Source organism: Leuciscus leuciscus, assembly GCF_965113295.1.
Source record: "Leuciscus leuciscus genome assembly, chromosome: 19".
Lineage (NCBI taxonomy): Eukaryota > Metazoa > Chordata > Actinopteri > Cypriniformes > Leuciscidae > Leuciscus > Leuciscus leuciscus.
In genome coordinates this window covers 3183906-3209608 of record NC_138743.1, presented here as the reverse complement: position 1 = coordinate 3209608, position 25703 = coordinate 3183906, and the positions used below count along the sequence as shown (strand labels likewise).

General features: G+C 37.0%; 2 protein-coding genes and 3 long non-coding RNA genes across 8 annotated transcripts in view; 3 read left to right on the top strand and 2 right to left on the bottom strand.

Moving 5' to 3' along the window:
- Nucleotides 1-19081, top strand: part of LOC309482078 (GDP-L-fucose synthase-like) — a 35747-nt gene extending 16666 nt beyond the window's left edge. The window contains exons 8-12 of one of the 3 annotated variants that reach the window (XR_014200181.1): nucleotides 9194-9273; nucleotides 9439-9538; nucleotides 9633-13594; nucleotides 17950-18131; nucleotides 18387-19081. Coding sequence is in view for 1 of the 3 variants with exons in the window: in XM_082147301.1 (XP_082003427.1) it covers nucleotides 9194-9273; nucleotides 9439-9538; nucleotides 9633-9688 (236 nt within the window). In the remaining 2 variants the exon portion in view is untranslated. Of the gene's footprint in view, nucleotides 1-9193; nucleotides 9274-9438; nucleotides 9539-9632; nucleotides 13595-17949; nucleotides 18132-18386 lie in introns of those variants that run through there. The other 2 variants (XR_014200182.1, XM_082147301.1) reach the window with 2 other exon arrangements.
- LOC309482137 lies at nucleotides 810-9182 on the top strand. The gene is made up of 3 exons (XR_014200220.1): nucleotides 810-1018; nucleotides 1293-1769; nucleotides 9148-9182. It is a non-coding gene; the product is annotated as an uncharacterized lncRNA (long non-coding RNA).
- LOC309482151 lies at nucleotides 17200-18482 on the bottom strand. Its single transcript, XR_014200235.1, has 2 exons — nucleotides 18346-18482; nucleotides 17200-18111 (listed from the first exon to the last, which is right to left on the bottom strand). It is a non-coding gene; the product is annotated as an uncharacterized lncRNA (long non-coding RNA).
- Nucleotides 19082-21164: 2083 nt separating the features above from the next.
- Nucleotides 21165-25703, bottom strand: part of LOC309482077 (GDP-L-fucose synthase-like) — a 44902-nt gene continuing 40363 nt past the window's right edge. Inside the window, exons 9-10 of the mRNA XM_082147299.1 lie at nucleotides 22408-22507; nucleotides 21165-22313 (exon numbers count right to left, since the gene is read on the bottom strand). Of these exons, the coding sequence (XP_082003425.1) occupies nucleotides 22258-22313; nucleotides 22408-22507 (156 nt within the window). The 3' untranslated portion in view covers nucleotides 21165-22257. The remainder of the gene's footprint in view (nucleotides 22314-22407; nucleotides 22508-25703) is intronic.
- Nucleotides 22514-25703, top strand: part of LOC309482129 — a 52449-nt gene continuing 49259 nt past the window's right edge. Inside the window, exons 1-2 of one of the 2 annotated variants that reach the window (XR_014200207.1) lie at nucleotides 22514-23511; nucleotides 23664-25368. This is a non-coding gene — a long non-coding RNA (uncharacterized lncRNA). Of the gene's footprint in view, nucleotides 23512-23663; nucleotides 25369-25703 lie in introns of those variants that run through there. The other variant, XR_014200208.1, reaches the window with a different exon arrangement.

The following is a 25703-nucleotide window of genomic DNA, read 5'->3' as shown; positions in this document are numbered from 1 at the left end:
GGCCATTGTCACCGCATGTTAATGAACAGAAAATGACAGCGCAGGCTACGCAGAACACGCTAATCGAACAGCCGTTGCATTTTAACATGCAGCATTGGACAATCTATCAATTAGAGTAACAAATCAACAATTTATTCTTTTTTTATTGTAAGCACTCAACAGTCTGGGGGTGGGTGGACATGTAAATGACTGAACTCGTATCGAACCGTGACGCAAACACCGAGGTACTCACCGAACCCTGACTTAAGGCCAATTTATACTTCTGCGTCGAGTGTACGGCGTAGTGTACGTCGTAGGCGACGGCGTCGTGAGCATTTATACTTCTGCGAATGTCTGTGTTGCTCTGCAGTTACACCACCGAAACGCTAGTTGGCGCGGGTGGGTTTTAATGTTCCAGTTCCACTGTGTTTACATTCCTCGCGGCTATTTTGAGTTTAGGTTTCTACGAGCAATGGCGACTGAAGGAGTCATACAGATGGCTGTATTTCCGCACTTCTTCAAGCAATCTCTCGGTCACTTGGTCTATTTCCATGGCTCTTCACTGATCTTCGGAATTTAAAAATGGCGGGCGGGCGGTGCAGAGTGGAGAAGATCATGCCGGAAATGCTTAGAAGGAAACGCGATGCTATCTAGCCGACCAATCACAGATCTTGCGGTCCGCGTCGCCGCGACGCGTAGTTACATTTTTGAGGAGGTGCGCGTCAGGGTACGGCGAAGGGTACGACGTATGGTACACGTCAATGCGTATGCTACGCCGTACCTTCTACGCGCACCCGACGCAGAAGTATAAATTGGCCTTAAAGTGTACCGGTACACCCCTGTGCCCGGTTGCATAAAGCACCTTAAGTGTAATTTTCCCTTAAGTTCTCCCTTATTGTATCCCTTAAACCTAAGGGTGTTGCAGCAAAAAAACCTTAAGTGTTACTTAAGGGTTTCTTTAAGTGAAACGTCATAAACACTTAGAATTTCCCTTAAACGCTGTTTTTTCACTTAAGTAATCCCTTAAAAAGCGTCAAGTGTTGCATAAAACCCCTTAACGGTCATTTCCCTAAGTATAACTTAAGGTTTGGAAATCGTAACCTTAAGAGTAACGCGGACAAAAATAAGACGAAATGGCTGAATTTATGGAACCAGCTGAAAATCATTATGTGCCAAGAATAATGTTTAGGGATAGGGAGAACCCTTTGGACCATCTTAGCGATAAAAAATTGTTGCAGGAATACCGATTTGATCGACGCGCAATATTAGCGGGAGATGTTTTCCACGTGCATGAATCGTCTGTCATCAGCGAGGTTCAATCACCGGGTTGCGGGGGCTTTCCCGTCACTTAAACGCAACGGTCAAAAATAGTTTTTCTTTTACCATATTTGTCAAGAAGAATGCATTTCTCCTCCTCTGTCCAATTAGGCTCTCTTTTTTTGTTTTCTTTATCCATTCCGATATCCTAGCCTACTTTATTTGATTGCGAAAGTGTTAGTGTTTTGCGTATCTATGGCAACAACAGACTTTTATAACCTGAATCCAGGATCGCTGTCGTGAAACACTTAAATGTTTCCCTTACCTAAGAGAACTGTTTAAGAGATTATATGCAACACCCTTAAGTTATTCTCTTAGGTAAGGGGAAATCGCCCCTTAAGTATCATACTTAAGGGAAAAACTTAAGGTGCTTTATGCAACCGGGCAAAGGTGTCTATTGATTAAAACATATCTTTAGGACCTTTTAAACTTGCTGTTAACTTGTTTTGCAATTTGAATGTGTGCGCCAGCCTGTTTAACCCTCACGTTGTGTTCGGGTCATTTTGACCCGGAGAAGATTTTCTATGGAAGTAGAATAATGTCAAATGTTTTTGAAATAAAAACCCTGTTGAATTGCACTACTTGAAAAAAAATAGGCATTGCATTAACCATGCTTGCATTTTAATGCATTGTATTTTTAGTGCTTACATTTTTATGGGCTGAAATTCAACATGGTTGAATATTTAAGCTGTGAATATTTCAATTAAAAACATTTCAATCACCTTTTCATTATTAAAAATTCAATAATACATATTCACCTTTCATATTTCACTTCCAAAATATTCAAACTGTTTAAAAATACAACCAATAATATTCAACAGGCAATTTTCGGTCCATTTTATTTTGCTTTGCAAATTCGCTTCCACAAATTCAGTGGTTCAAATTCGACAGTAAATTCAACATTGACGTCCAGGAACTGCAGGAAAAGCAGTAGATTGCCGAGCATACTCTCCATCTGCTGTTAGTCGACCTCACCGGCAGATGGTGCAAAAGTGCGTGTTGAAGACCAGCAACAGTTAGAACAAGTCATTCATTCATAAAACTCATTTACAGCAATGTAAGTGTATTTGTGATTATTATGACGGCTGTTTTATGTTAAATTCAGTGTCTTCACGGTTACTTTTCCTGTGTAGACTACATGCATCTTTCTCTACCGTGAACGAGATTATAATGTTATTCCCCGATGCGGATATACAGATCCAATGTTACATTTTTGAGGTTGACATATATTTCTCTTGGTTGTTTAGTTGCCTTAACTTTATATTGTGGCACATGCAGGCTATTAGGGTTTCCCTCAATACTTAGGATTCCCCTGCTGGACATACAACTTAACGTAGCTTAATGGACTACAGTGATGTAAAAGACCAAACTCGCAGGCAAGCAGATGGACTCAGAATAACGCGCAAAGCTTAATGCTGAGCGTTTCCCAGTGATAGACTGGCATACAGATGGCTTGATGTTGGACATTCGCACATTTAGGGACCGTCTCTAAAGTGTATACGACTTTGGTATACACGTTTCTAACTCCGATAGCATTTGAATAGAACGACTTAAGGCGGCCGCACACCGGACGCGCAGCTCAGCGCCGCGCCGCGCCACGTCTAGGACAACTGTCACCTGAAAATCCGATAACATCAGCAATTTTCTGATTTCTGTAAATAAATATAAAACTAAATGTATATTGCAGCACAGGGTGAGGTCCGTATATATATTAACTACGATTTGAGACACATACATGTAAATTTAATATAAAACTATGTAAATGGCGCTCTGTGGCGCGGCAGGATTTTGAACACGGTCCTGAGCCGCCGCGGACAGACGCCGAAAGGCGCCGCCGGTGTGTGTACTCTCATAGAGAATAGTGTGTTCGAATTTAAAAGACGTGGCGCTGCGCGGCGCGCCGCTGAGCTGGGCGTCCGGTGTGCGACCCCCTTAACAGTCATAAAACCAACTGTAAAGTGTTTATTTAGTGTCAGGCATAATGCGCACCCTTTGGATTTTTGATATTTATTCAATACATTTAAGTTTGCTATTGAAGTTAGAAACGTACATGCCAATGTTGTATGCAACTTTAGAGACGGTCCCTAAATGTGCGAATGTCCAATGTCAAGCCAATTTTTACATTTAGTCATTTAGCAGAAGCTTTTATCCAAAGCGATTTACAGTTAAACTAACAATAGGAGGACAATATGCAAGTTAGTGCTGTGACAGTTTAAGCTAATTCAATACACGTATGCATAGCATACTATATATACATGTGTTGATTTTATGCCAGTATATCACGAAACGCTCAGCATGAAACTTTGCGCGTTCAGTTCATATTCTGAGTCCATCTTCTTGCCTGTAGCCTATAGCCTATAATAGCCTACAGCAGCCTACTTCCCTAATAAGGTGCAAGATTGGTCTTTCATATCACTATCAACGGAAGGGAAATCCTTGAGTATGAGGTAGCCTATTGAGGGAAACCGATTATAATCCTGTTCATGGTAGAGAAAGCTGATGACATGTAGAATACACAGGGAAAGTAACAATGAAGTTATTGAATGAAACATAAACACAGCTTTTGTGTGTTTATCATCTTTTCCGCATATACTGACACAGATAATCATTTTCATTTTATGAATGAATGTCTTCGTCAACAACAAGCGCTTTTGCACCATCTGATGGTGAGGTCGACTAACAGCAGATGGAGAGTATGCTCGGCAATCTACTGCTTTTCCTGCAGTTCCTGGACGTCAATGTTGAATTTACTGTCGAATTTGAACCACTGAATTTGTGGAAGCGAATTTGCAAAGCGAAATAAAATGGACCGAAAATTGCCTGTTGAATATTATTGGTTGTATTTTTAAACAGTTTGAATATTTTGGAAGTGAAATATGAAAGGTGAATATGTATTATTGAATTTTTAATAATGAAAAGGTGTTTGAAATGTTTTTAATTGAAATATTCACAGCTTAAATATTCAACCATGTTGAATTTCAGCCCATAAAAATGTAAGCACTAAAAATACAATGCATTAAAATGCAAGCATGGTTAATGCAATGCCTATTTTTTTCAAGTAGTGCAATTCAACAGGGTTTTTATTTCAAAAACATTTGACATTATTCTACTTCCATACTTTTCTTTTTCCCGAAAATACTAGTTAATGTTATCGCATTGGACTGAAACTTTACAATTTTCGGCCATTTTTGACCGGGAACACCACAAGTATAAGTTTGTGCCATTTTGTACAAATAAAAGTTTTTCAAAACAAACTTCCTTGTGAAACGTTAAAGTAGACTAGTGTGATCAACAGTGAGTGCACATTTTTTCATATAATGCTTTTTTTACAAAAAAAATTAGATGCCTACTCTCAGATAAATGAAGCCTACGATTAATCAGATGCAAATAGAAATATAAAACCAGTCCTAATTGAAAGAGAACAAGTTGACAAAAAGATTGAATATTGGGTGATAATATAGCATAACAAGTGATTTATAAGCAATTTTTTGTAGGCCGGTCATTTTTGACCGGGAACGGGATGGGACGATTATCGGTTTCACTATAAACCACGATAAAATTTACTGACGGTTAGTATTATCGTTTAAAATGTAATTATCATTAAAACCGTGTTTGATTATCGCGATTTTAATAACTCACTGTAAATCCTGTCCAGCCAGCAGCAGTCTGACGCAGCGCGCAATGTTGTTGTTGTTTTTTATTCGAGAAGGAATGGCGGAAGGCAGTGATTGTGCTCGGGAGATTTTCCAGCCTTTTAAGAGGACGAAATCTGAGGTGTGGTCAGATTTGGGCTTTTACAAAAGTCCTGAGTGAAACTTAATCGAGGATGGTCATTACAATGGGGGGGAAACACTTCAAATCTGCCGAGTCGTGTTGTGTGACCATCACCCACTGTTTATAGCGAACGCAAGTTGCGCAAGTTAACTTTGACCGCAATACCAAAACTACTTCTGGGAAATAATTAGGCACAAAATGTTGTTTTGAGTTGAAATATTTTATCTCACTCACTTCAGAAAAGTTCGCAGCAAGTGGCTTTGAGCTAAAGACGAACAAACAAGTTCAAACACTATTAAGAGTGACATTTAAGGGATAATAATGTATATCATTGTACACTTATTACACCGATTGTTTTTTACCACATAATTACGGGGACATATTGAATTGAGATTAATGTTTTAAATTTTACCTGATTATAAATCCATTTTGTACAGCGTACAAAACAATCGTCCAGACAAGATGATCACAACAATATTATCAAACTCTGTAAACAATAAATCAACTTTGATTTCATTTTCAATACAATCAAAAACGGAGACGCAAGACGGCAAGTTGTATTTGAATGAAACGAGAGAGCGCGTCCGTTGCGATACATGGATGTGCGCGGTGTTGTAGTGCGTTGCTATTGACGACGGTCATTATAGACCAATTATAGGTTTGTAAACATCCGGGATGCGCGCGCATCGTGGTTGCAGAAAGACCCATTTAACAGCTGATCATTACACGGATACGGATAAGAATAATACTAATAGCTCGATTTAAATTTTTTTTAATATATATTTGAGTTTATATTTAATTTTCGGAATGTTCTCCGCATATTTTTTTTATCACTTTTGGTCCCGACATGCGCAGTAGAACCTGCGTGACGCCGTGTGACGTAGGGTGATAATTCCCCTATAAGGAAGGAAATAGAGCTGGTAAGTCCCGCCCCTTCCGCTAACCCCACTGGACCTCTAGGTTGAAAAATCGTCAAATGCAAGTGAATGGGAGAAAATAATTATTTTCTGGTCCCGTTTGAATTGTGCCATGAATGTGAACATATGTTGTCTGTGAATTTTTTATATAATTTTTCGTGTGAAGAATGCTACAATTTAGCGGGTAGAAGTTTGATACGGTTAGACTTTGTGTGAGAGCACTTTGTGGACTACAACTCTTTTTACATCAGACTGAAATCTGAAGAAAGAACAGCCCATTTGGTTTGAATGGTGACATTTGGGTATAAAACACACAGGCATCTCGATCTGTCTCCATAGATTATCGCAGCATTAGCACCGTGATTTGACAAGTGGAGGGAAAATGTGTTATGGGGTGACGTCACATAGGCAACATGTAGTCTTTCTCGTTATGTCTTTTCCACAACTGCTAGCCAAAGAATCATACAATATACTGTCAAACTCGTAACATGAAAAATTATATAAAAAATTCACAGACAACATATGTTCACATTCATGGCACAATTCAAACGGGACCAGAAAATAATTATTTTCTCCCATTCACTTGCATTGACGATTTTTCAACCTAGAGGTCCAGTGGGGTTAGCGGAAGGGGCGGGACTTACCAGCTCTATAGAGACAGAGCGTATTTAGGCCACGCCCAACCGTCTCCATTGACTTTGCATTGGGAGAGGCTGCCTCCTTGTCATTTATGACTTATAACAAAAAACAAAACAATGTCTAAAAGCTGCTATGTGACAAGGTATACAGCAAACAAGCTAAATAACCCAGAAATAAATTTTTATAAGCTGTCGACCCCAAAAAACGGTTGTTTCAGGACATAAAAGTGGATCAATTGAGACAGAGCGCAACTAGTTCTCGAACTACTCTGAGAACTACGGCCACTGGAACGCGACATGATATTGTAAAAAAAAAAAAAAAAAAACATAATTTTAACTAGGGATGGGCATGATTAATCGACGATCGATAATTGATCGTTAAGAATTTCGTCGATCACGTTTATTTGTTATCGATTAAACTAATGCAGGTTGCGTTGCGTAGTGTGAGTCTTGAAGCAACGAAATTAATTTTAGCGCGGAGGTACCTGTGCATCCCGGCAACGTCAGTCCCCTCAGAGCGGGTGTTTTCGGCGGCTGGACTGGCTGTCACCAGGTTGCGGTCGCGTCTGATCCCAGATCATGTCAACATGCTTATCTTTCTCAACAGAAATCAGTAGACTGGTGCAGAAGTTCTATGGGAACTTCATGCGTTTTCTCAGATCGGATAGCTATCTGATTTATCAAAACGATTCCATTTACACCTGGTCACATAAATGTGTTTTTGCAAAACGGATATAAATCCGATCTTGAATTCCCGCGCTATATGCATATTTAAATTGTTGCACGTCATCGAAAGCAACTGATATGAGCTGCATTTTATTGATCATCAGCGAAAATTTCTAAATCAAAGACCGCAACAAGATATTGCGGCAACAGCCCTGGTAAGATCATTTCGGTTCTTTACTTTTAATGAAGATGATTGTGTGTTGATGAATGACTTTCACTTTGATTTGCGATAGTTTGCACGTTGGCTTGATGAATCGATGCTCATCTGTGGTGATGCGTGTTGATGTAGCGTCGTCATATCTGGATATAACATGACATATAGCCTATAACACGCTCTCACACGTTTATTTCTTATCATTTTTGGGATAAGTCAAATTTACATATGTGGTTTCAACAACCAGATGCATTTACTCTTGTCCAGTTTCGTCTGGAATGCGTCTCAGATCTCCTCCTGAAGTGGTTTGAGCGATCGGATTTAAATCCGTCTCGAATGCGTTTCGGAGGGCATTTAGATTTGGTCTTTTCACGACCGGATAGCTATCCGATCACAGAAAACGGATGAAGTGGCCATGGGTCTCTGTTTAAGAACGCCGGCTTGCAGCTGCAGGTTCCGCTGAGCACCGCAGGAATCTTCAAGTCTACCGAACGTCCAGTTTCACTGCCACAAGTTGATCTTCTTGTAATAAAGATCTCATCGAGGACAAACAAACTGTATTTTTGTATTTTCATTGCATTTTTTATTTATAAAAAGTTAAAGAAATAATGAATTTCAATATAAAAATATTAATGATTAATCGATAGTCGATTGTTAATTCTCCCGACGATCGACTAAGAAAATTTTATCGAATGCCCATCCCTAATTTTAACTAAAATAAGTTAGCAAGCTAGTGTTATGCGTTAGCAAGCAACTGTAGCTTGGCACTTGCAAACCTAACAATTACTGTAACTAAGGCACTTAGTAATAATTAATGAAAATATTAATATGGGTAATTATATACACGTTACATAATAATATATACGTTATTCTTAGTAACGTAACCCTACTACTGTAGCTAAGGCACTCGCAAATATAACCGTTACTGTATAGCTTTCTGCTTTATCCACAATCTGAAAGTTGCATACTGTCAAAATGCTACAGCTTAGCTTACATAAATATAATATATAAAACTGACATTTGGATATTTGACTTACCAGTGACAAAATGTTTACTGCACACGTAGACATACTGAGTGTCAGGATCCCACAATTTACCCATTCTTCCTGCTGATGCTTCACGTCTTATTGCCTGTATCCACTTTTGTCTCCTTAAAGGCTGGCTTTTACGGTTCGGAAGCTTATAAAAATGTATTTCTTGGTTTTTTAGCTTGTTTGCTGTACACCTTGTCACACAGCAGCTTTTAGGCATTTTTCTGTCTTTTGTTATAAGTCGTAAATGACAAGGAGGCAGCCTCTCGCAATGCAAAGTCAATGGAGACGGTTGGATTGTTTCCCCCCCCGGTGGGCGTGGTCTTCAGATTATGACGCGTTGCGCTCTGTCTCTATGCCACAGAATAGAATCTTGCTTAAAAAAGTGCATAGAGCTGCTTGTTTTATTTGTTGTTTGTTGATTTTCAAGTATAAAACTGTTTTCAGTGTGAGCATCAGTTCTTTTTGAACACTTTCATCTCGTTTTATCAAAACCGTGATAATATTGATTATCACGATAATTTTGGTCACTATAATCGTGATAGGAAATTTTCATACCCTCCCATCCCTAGAACATCACAAGTGTTATAGGGTTGTGAACACAACACAAGGGCTAATTACGTAAATTTGTTTATCTTTGTCTTTCTTTCTCTCTAGTTGGAGAGGAGGATGAGTTGTCCATAAAGGACGCTGTGGACGCTGTGCTTGAAGCAATGGAGTTCAAAGGTGACGTGATTGTATCCTTTCACACACAATTACTATGAAAATCTTCAGTTTTTACAATCTCTGTTCTGTGGAGCACAAAAGACTTTACAGATTGCTGTTGAGCTTCAAAATGCATCATAAAGAGTTTTTTCTTTTGGCGTGAACAAACCCTTTAACCCTTAACTAACCGCTCTCAGTATGACACCAGTAAAGCAGACGGTCAATTCAAGAAAACCGCCAGTAACGCCAAACTACGCAAATACCTGCCAGACTTCAAGTTCACACCGTTCAAAGCAGGTGATCAATCTTCACTTCTCGCTTCAGCATTTACTATATGTTTTTCAATAGCAGTCAAAAGAACAGCCTTTATAGGTGCTTTTATTTTTTCCAGCTATGAAGGAGACGTGTGACTGGTTTGTGGTCAATTATGACATCGCCCGTAAATGAAGATCTTCACATCTCATTGGACGAAGTTCTGGATTTCATAGTAGCTTTCATTGGCCAAGGACCAGAGGGCGTCTGACTGAAGTGTAAAACAACCAATCACAGTTAGTTTTGTTCAGCATCACGTTTAGGGACGTGAAAAATTAAAGTCGATGTTCCTACAATTACAGACTAGCTTGTAAAACTCTTAGGTATATTTTAAAGAGTCTATGCTGGAAACTTCTCATACTCTTGAAAACCCAGCATTTAGTTGATCATAAGCGCTTATTGTTACAGTTGTAAACACTTCGGCTTTCTGTACTGGTGCGATGTCATGACAGCTTTGTTTCCAGCAGACCGTTAAAAACCGTGACGCACATCTGGTGTCCGGTAGAATCCAAAGCAATCAGATGATGACAGTGTTTCCAGTTTTGTGTGACATATGCATCAGACGTTCAGCCAACGGTCTGTCTGAAACTAGGACTAGCTGTATAAATGCTGGAAACCAATGACTGATCAAACACCTTGAACAACCCTTAATCATTTTTATGAACACAAAATCATTGAACACTGCTTTTGTAGCTCTCTTTTCATGTTTATTTAAAGTTTTTCTTAAAGACGTACATTTTACAGCTCTGCAATTACTAAAACTGCAAAATACTGTTTTCAAATGCATTTATTAAATGCATGGACTGCTTCCCTTCCCTATGGAAGCTTTTTCTGCCACAGAATAAAAAAAGATAAAAGGTAATTGCGACTTTTTATCTCACAATTCTGACTTTTTTCTCTCACACAATTGTGTGATACAAAGTCACAATTGAGTGATACAAGATACAAAGTCACAATTGAGTGATACAAAGTCACAATTGAGTGATACAAGATACAAAGTCACAATTGAGTGATACAAAGTCACAATTGAGTGATATAAAAGTCACAATTGAGTGATACAAGATACAAAGTCACAATGGAGTGATACAAAGTCACAATTGAGTGAAATAAACTCACAATTGCGTGTTAAAAAGTCACAATTCTGACTTTTTTTTCTCCAAGTTATTTTCCATCTATTTATATTTTAATAAAGAAACTTATTTTAATTAAAGGAGATTACTCGGGAATCCTTTCACATCTTGGCAAATGATCGGCCAAACTTGGAAAATTACAACTGAAGTACAGAGAGTTGTTCATTTAATAATAATAATAATAATAATAATATGATAAATTAGTCACAATATGATTTTGGGCTTTAATCGTGCATCCCTACATTCATTAATAACAAACATGGAGCTCTTTAGTCTTTGGATTAATCTTTTTAATCTTTTGTCTCTTGATGATTCTGGTTTTATGCTGTGTTTGCTGCTGTACATTTTCCTCTGTTCTTACTGGTCTATCAGGGTATGTTCTATGTTTATTTTCTAATGTACTGTAATAATGCTAAATAATGATGTGTAATGTGCTTTTCTATATAAAATATTTTTTTGATTGTTTTAAGGGTTCCCAGTCATGGTGAGGCGGTATTAACATTAAGTGACATCCGGTCTTCATTGGCATGTGCCACTGACATGGTCGAGAAACACTGACAGACACTAACACTGTGCCACTGAACGTTTTGTAATACCAGTGCTATTGTATGTTGTTTATTACAGAAAGTTGCAGGAAAGACGAAATAAATCTATCATGGGTCACTACGAATAATGCATTAACCAATAATGCAATAATGTCACATCCGTTACTGTAAACCTTTATTTTTGCATGAATCTACAAATCTGAATCATTATATATCATTTGTGGATTTTTAAACATTTCTAGCATTAAAATCCACACATAAGTGGACTCCACCCACTGTCTTCTTAAGCCAATCAGACAACAGCCATTTGCGCTGAACAATCAATCACAATTTGCTTTACAATCAGGGCGGTCTTGCCCTGAAATAACTTTGCTCATTCATCTGCATTGGCGCAGATAGGAAGTATAAGGCCCATAAAATTGGTTCAGTAAAAGATGTTTAAAATTTGGATTTCGTTGTGTATCAAGCCACGGTATTACATTTCATGCGCCTTTGAAAATGCCAGAGAAACTTTACATCTCTGTTCTGGAAGAGTCACGTTATTCAGGATCGAGCAGAAAGGCATCATTAAGTAGCTGTGTGCTGACAAAACATCAGATTGTGCTCCCAACAATATATTTGCATTGTTTTAAGGGTAGGTTTAGGTTTAGGATAGGGGTAGGTATGGACGTTGAAAAAAAGCCTCAAACCACATGAATATGATGCTGGTAGCACAATCTGATAGGTAGCACAAATCATTATACAAGACAATAATACATCAGAGAAAAACACTTGATACAAACCCAAATAAGCAGACTCTTAGAGAGTGAATCACCCGGGTTTTCTATAACATGAATATGATGTGCACTTGTCACCATGTGCTCTCATCTCCACATATTGAGCCGAAGACAACAAAAAAATTGCAAAAATAATCACAGCTAAGTACAATAACATGATTATACAAATACATTGGGGTGACAATATAGACATAAAAGCAATAATTACAATAAAGATTAAATAAGATTTTTAGAAGTCAAAATAAATCTCTCCCATTCAAATACAATGCAACAGGGAAGAGGAGACAGAACAGAAAATTATGTTGTTCATGACATAAACAATTAAAGGAGAAAGCGCTCAAAAAATGAATTTCAAACCTGAACCAAAAATATTTTTATTTTCAAAGATCAACAGTCTGTCATTAGTCTTTAGTCTGCCACAAAAAAAACGACTGTCGTAACAGTGCGTAAATCAGACCTTTCAGAGTAGAGTCTAATGCTAATAAACCGTATGCAAAATTATATTACTAAATAAACTAAATTGTCGGTCATTAAATAAGAACACTAAATAATTGTGTAGATGATTTGCTTTGTGTAACCCGACATCAGACATTAGGTCGAAGTATTTTTTTTGCACACAGAAAATAATAAGATAATGAAAATCAGCTTATCAATGCATATCCTAAACATCTGGTCACCCTAGACGTGCCTCAATTTACAGATGTCTACCCTAGAGAAAAAAACCTATACCAAAATGTATTTAAAATACGTTTATTTCATACTAAGTATACATACTACAAATCCATTACCATATTTACTGACATATCTCTTGAGACTTAGCCTTCTGATATAAATATTATAATTAAACTTTTTTTGGAGCACTTCATTATTACACAATGCACATGTATTAATATCAAGCCTAAAATGTATTTTAATATCACTATTAGTATGATCTCTGAATAATATCAGTCTTTAAAATGCAAGATATTTAAAGTGTCCCTAAAGTATACTTGCAATAGTTCTACTTTAACTCAATCAAATATACTTATATCTTTATCACTATTGAACTTCATCACTATTTCTGGATAACTAAAGTACACTTAGTACAAAATTACTTCCAATTTAGCAGACTTTAAGTTTTAAGTAGTATAGCCTACCAAAAGTGCAATTGCAGGGTTTTTATTATAAGTACATAAATGTGTAAATGTATTTGTAGTAATACTTAGCATAAAATAAATGTATTTCAAATACATTTTAGTATATTTATTTTTCACTAGGGTACACAGGGACACACGAGCGGGATCTGCTACCAAGCCCGGACAAAAACATCTCTGCTAATGCTAACTCTGAGGGGTAAGGCCACTTGTTTTACAAGCACGCCCTCTAATGGTCACACTCCCAAATAACATTATTCTGAGTTCAGGCTGCTACTGCACATGTGAAGTCTCTTGTCCTTCCACAAGAGTGTAATTCCACTTGTCTACTGTACAGCATTTGAAGGTACAGAACCAACTTAGCTGGTTCAGGTGATGGCAATACATCAACATCTTGCAAGGGAGTGTCCAACAACACAGATGTTTCAACAGGAGGTATGTCTGTTCCTCATCTGGGGTGAGTTTCCCTTGCAGTCACATAACTCGTGCTTAACTACAATAGTATGATGCATCGTTGAAGAAATCAATTAGCTAGTCATGTCACGACTGTTTCCCGTGTTACAATATATTCGGTTCCTGAAATATTTGGTTCCAATGGGTGGAGCTACCATGAATATTTACGATACCATAGCGTGGGCGGGGCGACAAATACAAGCGAGTGGAACGGAAAGCGTGAGCGCCTGCTCGTTTTGTTTTATGGATTATTTATTTCAAACAGGTAATAAAGTTGAACGAAGTTAATCTTAAACTACTCGTTTACATTTTATAAATAGGCCTAATTCATCATTTTGTAGCATGTGTTTCAGTACTCTTGAGTTTACTGAACTAATCCTGTAGGAAGCGTTGCAAGACCTACAATAAAGGCATATTTCTCCACATTTTCCCAGATTAGTTGTTGCTGACATTATAGAACTGTTCGTTTCTCATGAGTGACTGAGATTAGGGTTTTTAAAGTTGTGTGATTGCTGTTTAAATAAATATTTACAAATATATTCGTGTCTTTATTCTGTCTCCCAAAGTTGTCTGCATATTAAAATAGCCTTTAAATTATAGGCTGATAGCTCAAGACGACATAAGAACTTGGAGTTGCATGTTGCTTGCTTTGGATGTTGCTTTATACTGACTCAACTGAAAATCGTTTTGATACAAAACCTTTACTTTATCAAAGGTTATCATAAATGTTAAGCTTCAGATGCATTAACAGTTGTTTTCTCTAGCAATGCTTTAGAACAGTTGTCAAATTAATTGATAATAATGACTAACCATTAATCATAAAAATTAGGTCTACATCTTATCAGTTTAGTAATGTTATCATTCTTATGTAATCTTTTTGTAAACAAGTGAACAGAAAAACACACTGGTGTAGAAGGCATGGGTATACCAAAATATTAAGGAAAGGTATATTTATAAATACATATTTGAATAATATAGTAAATATTTTATTAGTCCTGCTGTATTAATTTTGTCCTTGATCCCATTTTTTCTCTTGTCTAACATTCTTGTTTTTACAGCTGAATATGAATAAAATATGTAATTAAGACACTGTATCTTACTATAAAAATAATTTCGAGTTAATGAATGAATGCTTTAAAAAAACAGATGTTTTTGTTAATAAATTTTAAACAGTCTAGATCATATTTAGGATAGGTAGATAACTTTATGCATAGTTTTATATTATAAAAATTATATGTATTATATTCTTTAAATGAGAATACTTTTTAATTATCTGTCCATATCCCACACCTGAAAAACTGACCTCTATTTCTGACCTCTATGTCTGTGCAATTTACTATTGTACACAGCTTTATAGTTTGTGAAGCATTCAACATCCAATTAGCTATATGTTTTAAAATAATAACGAGTCTCAACCACAATTCATATAAATAAACCTACCCATCTTTGTTGAATTTGTCACGTGGGCTGTCAATATAGGTAAGGAAATGTTTAAAACCTTAAAATCTGGAAAGGTTCCTCATGGTGTTTCTAAAAGAAATAAAAAATATGTCCTTCACAATGAGAGGTGAGTTAAGTAACACTTAGTGATTTCTGTCTCTTCATGATCAAAACATACTACTTTTAGATGAGGTCTTATACTGTATTATACAGTGAGGTTTTTATTTGATGCAAACACCCTTCATTTTGTACTCCCATGCATGATATCAATGAAAGAAAATTTGAAATTTGGCATTGCCAAATAAAAAACGAAATTAAATTAATCAATTTGCTAGAGTTTTGTCTCTGTTTTATTACAATTAAGTGCACTTACCTTTGGAACGGTACATTCAAAACTACAAATTGCACAAACTGAGTATAAAATTACTTTAGTTGGACCTTGCTAATGCTATCAATACAACTGAAATAATTATCACTTAATTTGACCAATGTTCTAAAGCATTGCTAGGGAATACAACTGTTAAAGCAACTGAAGCTTAACATTTATGATAACCTTTGACAGTTGTGTATCAAAAAGATTTTCAGTTGAGTGTAAAGCAACATTCAAAGCATGCAACACCATGCAACTCCAAGTTGCCTATGTTGTCTTGAGCTATCATCCTATAAAAGCTATTTCAATAATAGCCTACAGACAACTTTGGGAGACAGAATCAAAACACAAGAATATATTTGTAAATATTTATTTAAACATGCAATAATAGACATTTAAAAAGCTTAATCTCAGTCATTCGAGAGAAACGAACAGTTAGGAGTAGTTTAGGACAAAACGCGATCTGAGGTGCTCACGCTAATAATTTCTGTTCCACTCGCTTGTATATGCCCCGCCCATGCACGCTATGGTCTCGTGAATATTCATGGTAGCTCCACCCATTGGAACCAAATATATCAGGAACTGAATATATTGTAACACCCGAAACCATATTGTCGCAAATTGGTCGTTCAAACACGTTGGTTAATGATGTCATGGTGGAGTAATAACTTATTTTAATGAATCTGTTTGAGATCGAATTAATGCTTGATGTTTTGCTTTAAATGTACGGACATGCATCTGAGGACTATTTCTCATTTTCCCCAGTTATTTAGCTTTATTTCCAGATTCAATCATAAGCTCGTTCTTACACTTGAGCAGCTTCTCTTCAAAAACTGCGCTTTAAATCTCTGAACAAACTAAAAGACATAAATGACATTTGTATTATAAATAAAATCTAGATTGCACTAAAAGTCAGCTTTCATATTTTGCACAAGATAAGGATTTATTGAGTCCACATGTCATGCAAACAAGAAACTGCTTCTAACTACAGGTCGAGAGCTGTAAAACTCTGCGATGCTGCTTGCGAATGTAGACATCCGTTTTCTGTCTAATTATCCCCATATTAATAATTATAATCCTCATACTTTTGCCAATTATGTCTTCTCATACACATTTGTAAATAAAACCTCCATGAGTAACTTTTAGCTGTGCTGTTGATCAACTTAACCACTTAATTCAATTTTAAAGGGGTACTATTATTCACTTTTTCAACTGTAGTTAGTCTGTAATGTTGCTGTTTGAGCATTAAAGGGATACTCCACTTTAAAATGAAAATTCTGTCATCATATACTCACCCTCATGTTGTTTCAATCCTTTATGAATTTCTTTCTTCTGCTGAACAGAAAGAAAGATATTTAGAAGAATATCAGTAACCAGACAGTTTCTGGTCTCATTGACTTCCATAGTAGGGAAAAAATATACTATGGAAGTCAATGGTACCAGAAACTGTCTGGTTACTGATATTCTTCTAAATATCTTCCTTTCTGTTCAGCAGAAGAAAGAAATTCATAAAGGATTGAATTGAAACCACATGAGGGTGAGTATATGATGACAGAATTTTCATTTTAAAGTGGAGTATCCCTTTTTAAAAAAGATCTGCAAGGTTACAAAACTCAAAGTCCACTCCAAAGGGAGATATTTTATTTAACTGAATCACCTAGCCTATTCAACAAATATAACAAATGGCTCGTTTGGACAACAACACGTTTTTTCCAGGTCATAATGTTACTCATTTAAATAATCTCCGCCCACGGTATACGCAAAGAATGTGTCATTTGTTTGGCCTTCCGGAGGCTGACGAACTTAAGAAAGGTTAAAATTTATTTTAAACACTGTTCGTGAACATTATAACCCCAACGTTTATCTGTGTGCTGCACATTCTACGGAGAACAGCTTCCAGAAACTAAGAGAGTATAAAGCAGCTACGCACAAAAGCTTCTCCTGAAACGGTGCCGTTCTCACTTTGTCAGGACAATCTGTTGTTTGTGGATCATAAATTGTAAGTATGTCTTCTAATTGGAACTTTTAATAGAAAACGCAACTACAAATAATATGTTTTACGTTGTTGCTCTTATGTAAACAAAGGGCAAAGCCGTTTGCCTCCGCTCGCCTGCTAGTGTAAAAGCCCTGAAAAGGGGAGTAGTTGAATGAAAGATGCACAGACACAAACTTTCCTCAGATCATGTGTGTAATGACTGAAGGGAGGAAGCGAGGTGCACCGTAACAAAGCTCAAACATTCCCCCTGCTGGAGCCCTCTAGTAACTACAACACTCTTGTTCACACCAGAGCCCGTCTACGGAGAGCCTGCGCACTCCCTATTAAGTCCTATTGTACCGAATTTTGGTTGTAGTTCCACCAGAGTTCCACTGGGGGCGCTCGCCATGAGTGCAAAATTAATGGGAGTCTATGGGGCTAGACGGCTAAATGTCTCTTTCACCCGATTGCCGTTGAGAAATCTCATATTTTATTGTAGGTTTTGTAAGTCCAACATGGGTTATAGGTCGAAAGTTGAATGAACGAGTACTTAAGTCCTTTCGATTTCTTACAGGTTGAGTTGTTGTTGCCCATAACACACTAGCATTCTGCTAATGAATGCTGATTGGTCAGTGAAGGACTGATTACGACCAGAGATACAGCTTGATGGCATCGTGGCATCCGAAGCGGGACCAGAAACAAACAAAACAAAAACTCGTCTAGCACGTGTATTTACCTGTGTCAGCTGTGTTGTGTGTTTACCTGTGTCAGCTGTGTTGTGTGTTTACCTGTGTCAGCTGTGTTGTGTGTTTACCTGTGTCAGCTGTGTTGTGTGTTTACCTGTGTCAGCTGTGTTGTGTGTTTACCTGTGTCGGCTGTGTTGTGTGTTTACCTGTGTCAGCTGTGTTGTGTGTTTACCTGTGTCAGCTGTGTTGTGTGTTTACCTGTGTCAGCTGTGTTGTGTGTTTACCTGTGTCAGCTGTGTCGTCGAAGCCTCGAGAGAAAAGAAAGTGCAGAGCGCGAAAGCACCAAAGTGACTGAAGGATCGCCGTAAAGCAGTATCTCTGGTCGTACGATGTGTATGACATCATTGACACTTTAAAAGACTTTTTAAAGCAAATAAGTGACTCTAAAAAATCTAACACCCAGCAATGTGTAATTTCTTTGCATCTCCTTTCAAATACAACATTCAAATTACTAGACAAAAAATTATATCCTGAGAAAAGTGGATTTTGATGAGTATACCGCCATAGACCTCCATTCATTCTGCACTCGTCCTGTGAGCGCCCCCGCATGGACAGAGACGTGTTACTGCAGCCAGTCCAGAAACCGGAAGTAACCAGAGAGTGCCAATTCTCTTCCTATTAGACATTCTCTGTTCACACTTACTGCTGCTGTTGTTAGAATGACATTTTGCACATGAAAAATAAGAAATAAGAAAAGTACTGCAACTGCTGCAACTAACAGTAACAACTTTAACCATAATATATGATATACCATTAAACTATGAGAATGGCAAAATTACCTTAATATGAACCCATTAATTGTTACTCTACTGCTTACTCAAATGCTTGCTATGACTTACTGGTAAAACACATTATTTCCATCTGTCACACTAGCCAACATTAGTGTTGATGTAGTTTTTACTGAAGCTTTTGTAAGCTATCGAGTTTGTAAGACTGTTCACCGATATTTAGAAAAATTAACAATTTTTTGGGGATCAATTACTGTCTATATAACCATCGTTTTCCTACAAGTATCATGATTAAATGGTGTATAACATTGTATATAAAATGTAGAACTTCATTCGTCCCAAAGGAAAGCATGTTTACACTGTCTGAATCGTTCCCTATCCCCTATATAGTGCACCATGTGCCACCACTTCAGCATCTGAGTCATTCAACGAAACCAGTATGATTTGAGTCCCTCTGACCTTTTTAAGTGTATTTCACCAAAATCTATTCTTAAAAGCTTTTTGTATCAATTGAAATGTCTCCTTTAATAAAGTTTAAAAATAATGAAAACATATTATCTTTATATTAGAAATTATCTTGTTTTTTCAGTTGACACCACCTATTTTGTCATGTCCCTCATGGCCTTCTATTAAAGTGTACTTGGAATATGAATAATATAATTAGAAAAAAGTCCATACATTTTGCCATTCCCATGAATATCTATCTGTGCTTTAAAATTTTAAAAAAAATTTAATGTTAAAATCACATTATTTAGTTCCGTCCCTCAGGAATCCCTCAAACCTGTTACACAAATCATTCTCCCCCATACAACTAATGAACAGATCCTTATGTGACATCCATAACAGGAATTAACATCATATAAGTCTTCTGAACAACATTGTGTGTAGACACAGGCAAGTTACCACCTTCTTTTATAACTATAACTTATTTAGAATTGTGATATTGTGGTTGTCAAGCTCAACGACTCAACCCTGTTACATCAAATAAAGATAGAATTCTATTACTTGTGAAAATGATCTTTGTTATTTCAACAATATACATGATTTCTTAATACCATGCATGCCATGTGCTCTCCTGTTATTCACTACATGTAGAGCAGTGGCCATTTTCAAGCAAAAAATCACAACCCCATCACACTCAACCCCGTTACTTTTTTGCCACGAAGCGCGCGCACATGAAAAACAACACACAAAAACACGTTCGCACACACACACAAACACATCAAAAAAGCACACAAGTAATATGTTTTATTTTGATGACCTATTTAGTCAGTTACTAAGTTACTGTTGTTTTTGCTGCAGTCGGGTTAATAAAACTGAGTTGCAATTGCAATTTATATCTGTTGTTTTTCTTGGTTACATAATGAAATACAGTGCTCATAGAAAATCTTACAGTGAATTTGAGTAAAAAACAACTATGTATATATTAAGCAGTATTTGTCTCTTCAACTCCATTACCATCTTCAACCCTGTTACCTTAGTCTCAACCCCGTCACACCTACATTTTTATTAATTATTTTTTTAAGTTTATGAATAAGTAATTTAATGTTTGTTGAACTTAGTCAGAAATGTTCAGATCTATCATAAGAATACAGATTTTTATCATTTTGATCAAAAATGATGAGGTTGCTGTCATAAAAAGTGCCCATTTCAGGCTTTAGTATAGCATAAGTGTAAAAGTATATGTAAATTTTACATTTACAATTACTGAATTAGTGTGAGGGACATATGATTAAAAGGAAAATGTTGATTTCATTACAAATATATTTTATAATCATATTCAGAGAGCTCCCATAGTGTCCATAACGGGGTTGAAGACTAATAGTGCCCATATCTTAAAGGGGACCTATTATGCCCCTTTTCACAAGATGTAAAATAAGTCTCTGATGTCCCCAGAGTGTGTATGTGAAGATTTAGCTCAAAATACCCAACAAATCATTTTTTACAGCATGTTTAAATTGTCACTTTTTGGTGCTCAGAAAAACGCGCTGTTTTAGTGTGTGCCCTTTAAATGCAAATAAGCTGCTGCTGCACGACACAGGGGGCGGAGCTTCACGAGCTCGCGCTCAGTCTCAGGACAATTTCATCTCACGGAATGATTATAATATCAGAAACTCTCAGTAACAGTGTTTTTTTCGACCGGAGTCGGACAATAATGCCTACAGAGTCAGAGTGCTGTATGGATATGGAACAGGTATAGTTTAGTTTAATTACGGTTATAACATATTTGTCATCTGCTTGTATGTATCCACTATTAATAGCCTACAAGTCTGCTGTTTCGGACCAGGTCCGAATGATGATCAGACATATACTGATGAGTTTAATAACGTTTATTGTACATCACACAAAAGATTAAGCGTCAGTTTTACTCCAGAAAATCACCTGAGAGCTGAGTAAACACAGTATAAGAAGTGCGCAAGTACATAAACGAATTTCGGTAGAGTTGAGGGAGCATTTTCTTTGAAAACAAAATAATTCCACCTCGTCTTCAGCGGCTGCCTCAGATTTCGGGAGTAAATAGAGAGTGCTATGTGGATTAATACATCCAGCCATACAACACCTACAACGCTTGGGAGACATTCTCGTCAGTGCAGAAATGGCAGAATGTGTGCAAATCGCTGTGAACTCGATCAGGGCGGGTCTATGTTAAAACGGCAGTGTCTGTCAACACTCGTGGGCGGGGCCTGTGGCTTTAGTGACGTCACTAGAGCCGCATTCTGAAAACAGGTCGATGGGAGACACTGCTGATGATTTATGGGGATTAATAAAAAAGGAGTGAGTGGATTTTTATCACTATTGGGTGGTTGTGTACACACACTGCCAACACACATTTATGTCCAAACAGCATGTAAAAGTGAATTTTGCATAATATGTCCCCTTTAATGCCTGGATTTGATGCCTGAAGTGGGAAAATATGTTTTTCTGGAAGTTAAATATGTAATTAATGTTGTGGGGTGTTCAGAAAAGTAATACATATAAGTAAAAAATCCAAAAATGTGTTAGTCCAAATCGTACCGGTTTCGTGGAATGACTCATCTATTTATAATGTAAGGGGCGGAGCTTCAGATTCTAGAACATTTGATTGGACAGGAAATCTGAGTCATCAAAATCATTGATCCTTATTGGCAGAAGTGAAAGACTGTAAGTTTCGAATGCTTATATCTTCTGAATATGAATTTTGTCATTGTTTTTGAGCACACTAGCTTATAGACATTAGTAAGGCTAACATATTCATACTAAAATCCCTTTCATGATTTCATGGGGACTTCAATAAATGTATTTGAAAATGCATTATTTGACTTCATAAAGATTATTAAGGGATGCTGAAATGGTTCGATCAATCATTGGTTTCCACTTTCCAGCACTGAAAAGTTCAAACTCCCCACAGCCAATGAGATGTGAAGATCTTCATTTACGGGCGATGTCATAATTGGCCACAAACCAGTCACACGTCTCCTTGATGGCTGGAAAAAATGAAAAGCACTTTTAATGACTGTTCTTTGGCTACTATAGAAGAACATTTAGTAAATGCTGAAGCGAGAAGTGAAGATTAATCACCTGCTTTGAACGGTGTGAACTTGAAGTCTGGCAGGTATTTGCGTAGTTTGGCATTACTGGCGGTTTTCTTGAATTGACCGTCTGCTTTACTGGTGTCATACTGAGAGCGGTTAGTTAAGGTTTGTGGATTAAAGGTAGTTCATATGGCGGGTGGATAGTGCCACGGATAACCTTCCGAAGGAGAGAGTCGTGTACTTTTACGTGAGAGAAGGGGTACGTCGCACCACAGACGCGTGACACCAACGTGTGACTCCAACGTCGTTGAGAAGTACGTCGCACCACAGACACGTGACTCCAACGTCGTTGAGAAGTACGTCGCACCACAGACACGTGACACCAACGTGTGACTCCAACGTCGTTGAGAAGTACGTCGCACCACAGACATGTGACACCAACGTTTGACTCCAACGTCGTTGAGAAGTACGTCGCACCACAGACATGTGACACCAACGTTTGACTCCAACGTCGTTGAGAAGTACGTCGCACCACAGACGACGTTGTACGTTGTACTTCTCAACGACGTTGGAGTCACACGTTGGTGTCACGTGTCTGTGGTGCGACGTATTTCTCAACGACGTTGGAGTCACACGTTGGTGTCACGCGTCTGTTGCCTTTGGCTTGCTCAGTTGGGGATATTTTGGGGATATTTAATTTAATTTTATCAATCAATAAATTCCACTTGAAACAAACCTTGTTGTATTATTTTAATTTAATACTGTGAAGCTGCTTTGATACAATCTGTATTGTGAAAAGCGCTATACAAATATACTTGACTTGACTTGACAGACACGTGACACCAACGTTTGACTCCAACGTCGTTGAGAAGTACGTCGCACCACAGACACGTGACACCAACGTGTGACTCCAACGTCGCTGAGAAGTACGTCACACCACAGACACGTGACTCCAACGTGTGACTCCAACGTCGTTGAGAAGTACGTCGCACCACAGACACGTGACACCAACGTGTGACTCCAACGTCGCTGAGAAGTACGTCACACCACAGACACGTGACTCCAACGTGTGACTCCAACGTCGCTGAGAAGTACGTCACACCACAGACACGTGACTCCAACGTGTGACTCCAACGTCGCTGAGAAGTACGTCACACCACAGACACGTGACTCCAACGTGTGACTCCAACGTCGTTGAGAAGTACGTCACACCACAGACACGTGACTCCAACGTGTGACTCCAACGTCATTGAGAAGTACGTCGCACCACAGACACGTGACTCCAACGTTGCTAAGAAGTAGGCTACATTGTACCACAGATGCAACTTCATTGAACTATGTTGCCACAACAATAAATTAATATCTCACCCTCTGGTTTTCCCCTAACTTTTCTTATCTTTCCTTTGTTATCTTTCTTATAAATCATTGTTTGTGTTATTTTCTTGTGTTCTGATGACATTGAATATATAATTGATACAAATTGTGTATTGTATACAACAGTTTTGTATGTCATTTATGTCATCTCTGAATTGTTTACAAACATAATAAAAAAAATATTTTAAAATAATTCACTCACTTTCTCCTGGAGATGAGGACTATGCAAATTATACACCATCAAAGTCGCAATTTTATGTCATTTACACAATTATTAACAACAACTTGTTGAACAGATACATTCATTAATTATAATCTATAAACATAATATCCTGGACTGTGTCATTCTGAGTTTTTACTTTTGATGGTGGTAAGAATTTTAATGAACACAGTTGCCCACATGGCTGAATATACAACATGAAACTATTCGCAATATTGTTTTCAGGAGAAGGTGACGAAAGTATTTTAATAGCCTATTATTTACAAGAAATTAAAAATGACTAAATATAAGACAAAAAATAGTCTTTGTCACAAAATGCAAAACAATGTAGGTGCATTTTCAAATGTTTTAACTAGGGCTGTCAGTAACAATTATTTTTTATTTATTTATATATTTTTTGGTAATAAAGATAGATCTAAGTGAACAATAGCATTTGACTTAAATACATATAACAAATGAGGCAATGATAATTGGTTCAAATAAAGTATCAAAAGTGATTAAACATATTGTTTTATTCAACAACACTATTAAAATACATGAAAAAATGTATAAACAATGAACTTATGTATATTATAGGCTATTATAATATGCCAGCAGAGGGCGCCAGAGGCCTGACGATTGTTGTTTCCCTTAACATCAAGAGCAAACCATTGTTTATCTAATGTTTAATTGCACTTAATATGTAATGTTTGGCCACATCTTTGATAGAAATGCTATAGCCAACAGTTTGATTTTGAAGCATCAAACATCAATTTGCATATTTAGAATTATATTGGTTCATTCTCCTGTTGTTGGTGTATGCTTTTAAGTTGCTAAATCAGTTCAACAGCAAAAGTTCCGTCCATATTCCCAAATGCACGTTAATGTGGGGAAGAAACGAAGCATAGAATAAAATAATACAAGGACCGTACATTTTTGCTACAAACTCAACTCTGTTGAACAGAATAGTACCAGAGGGTTAAAGGGATCTTTATGTTGTCCCACACCCGCATTTCATTTTCTTTCTTCTTTGGAAAATAAAAATTACATGGAGACTTATGGAAGACTTTTCCATGTCACTCAAAAATATGATTTTTGGGATTTCCTAAGATAAACACTGGCTTATTTCAGAGAAATTATGAAAACTCTTGAAACCATTAACATTCACTGTACAGCTCATATATTTATATTTCTTGTTTCTTTTCAAATTTTTTTTTTCTTGTTTGCTCAGCATTTTGCTGTTTTTAATCATTACTTGAAGACACAGTTTGTACTCTGCTTGCTCACTTTTAGGAAAACAATGAATGGTAATGCTAGATTTACATTGCTTTATTGTATGTTGTGGGAAGTGGTCTATAATCTCTTAAGCTCATGCACCTGCGTAGCGTACTGAAATGCAATACTTAAGCTACTGGAGTTGTAGGTTCACACGGAGTGGGGAAGAAATATAAAATTAGACTGGAGACATAGAAAAAGCCGACTTTACTACAAGACAATACAATACACGGAACAATTATTCAGGTGAAGAAGATTCTTGCAAATGACAAAAGTAAGGTCGTCTTATATTTCTTTTTAATTAGAAATTAGTTTAGAAATAAGTTAGTGTAGTGTATGGATCAAGCTGAGTTTGATAGTCTATTATGAATATACCTATTAATAAAAGGTAATTAATTTATTATACTTATTTAGGATTTGCTAATTTAAATGTTAACTCTTTTTTCACAGGTAAGCCAAGTAAAAAAAAAAAAAAAAAAAAAAAAAAACGTATG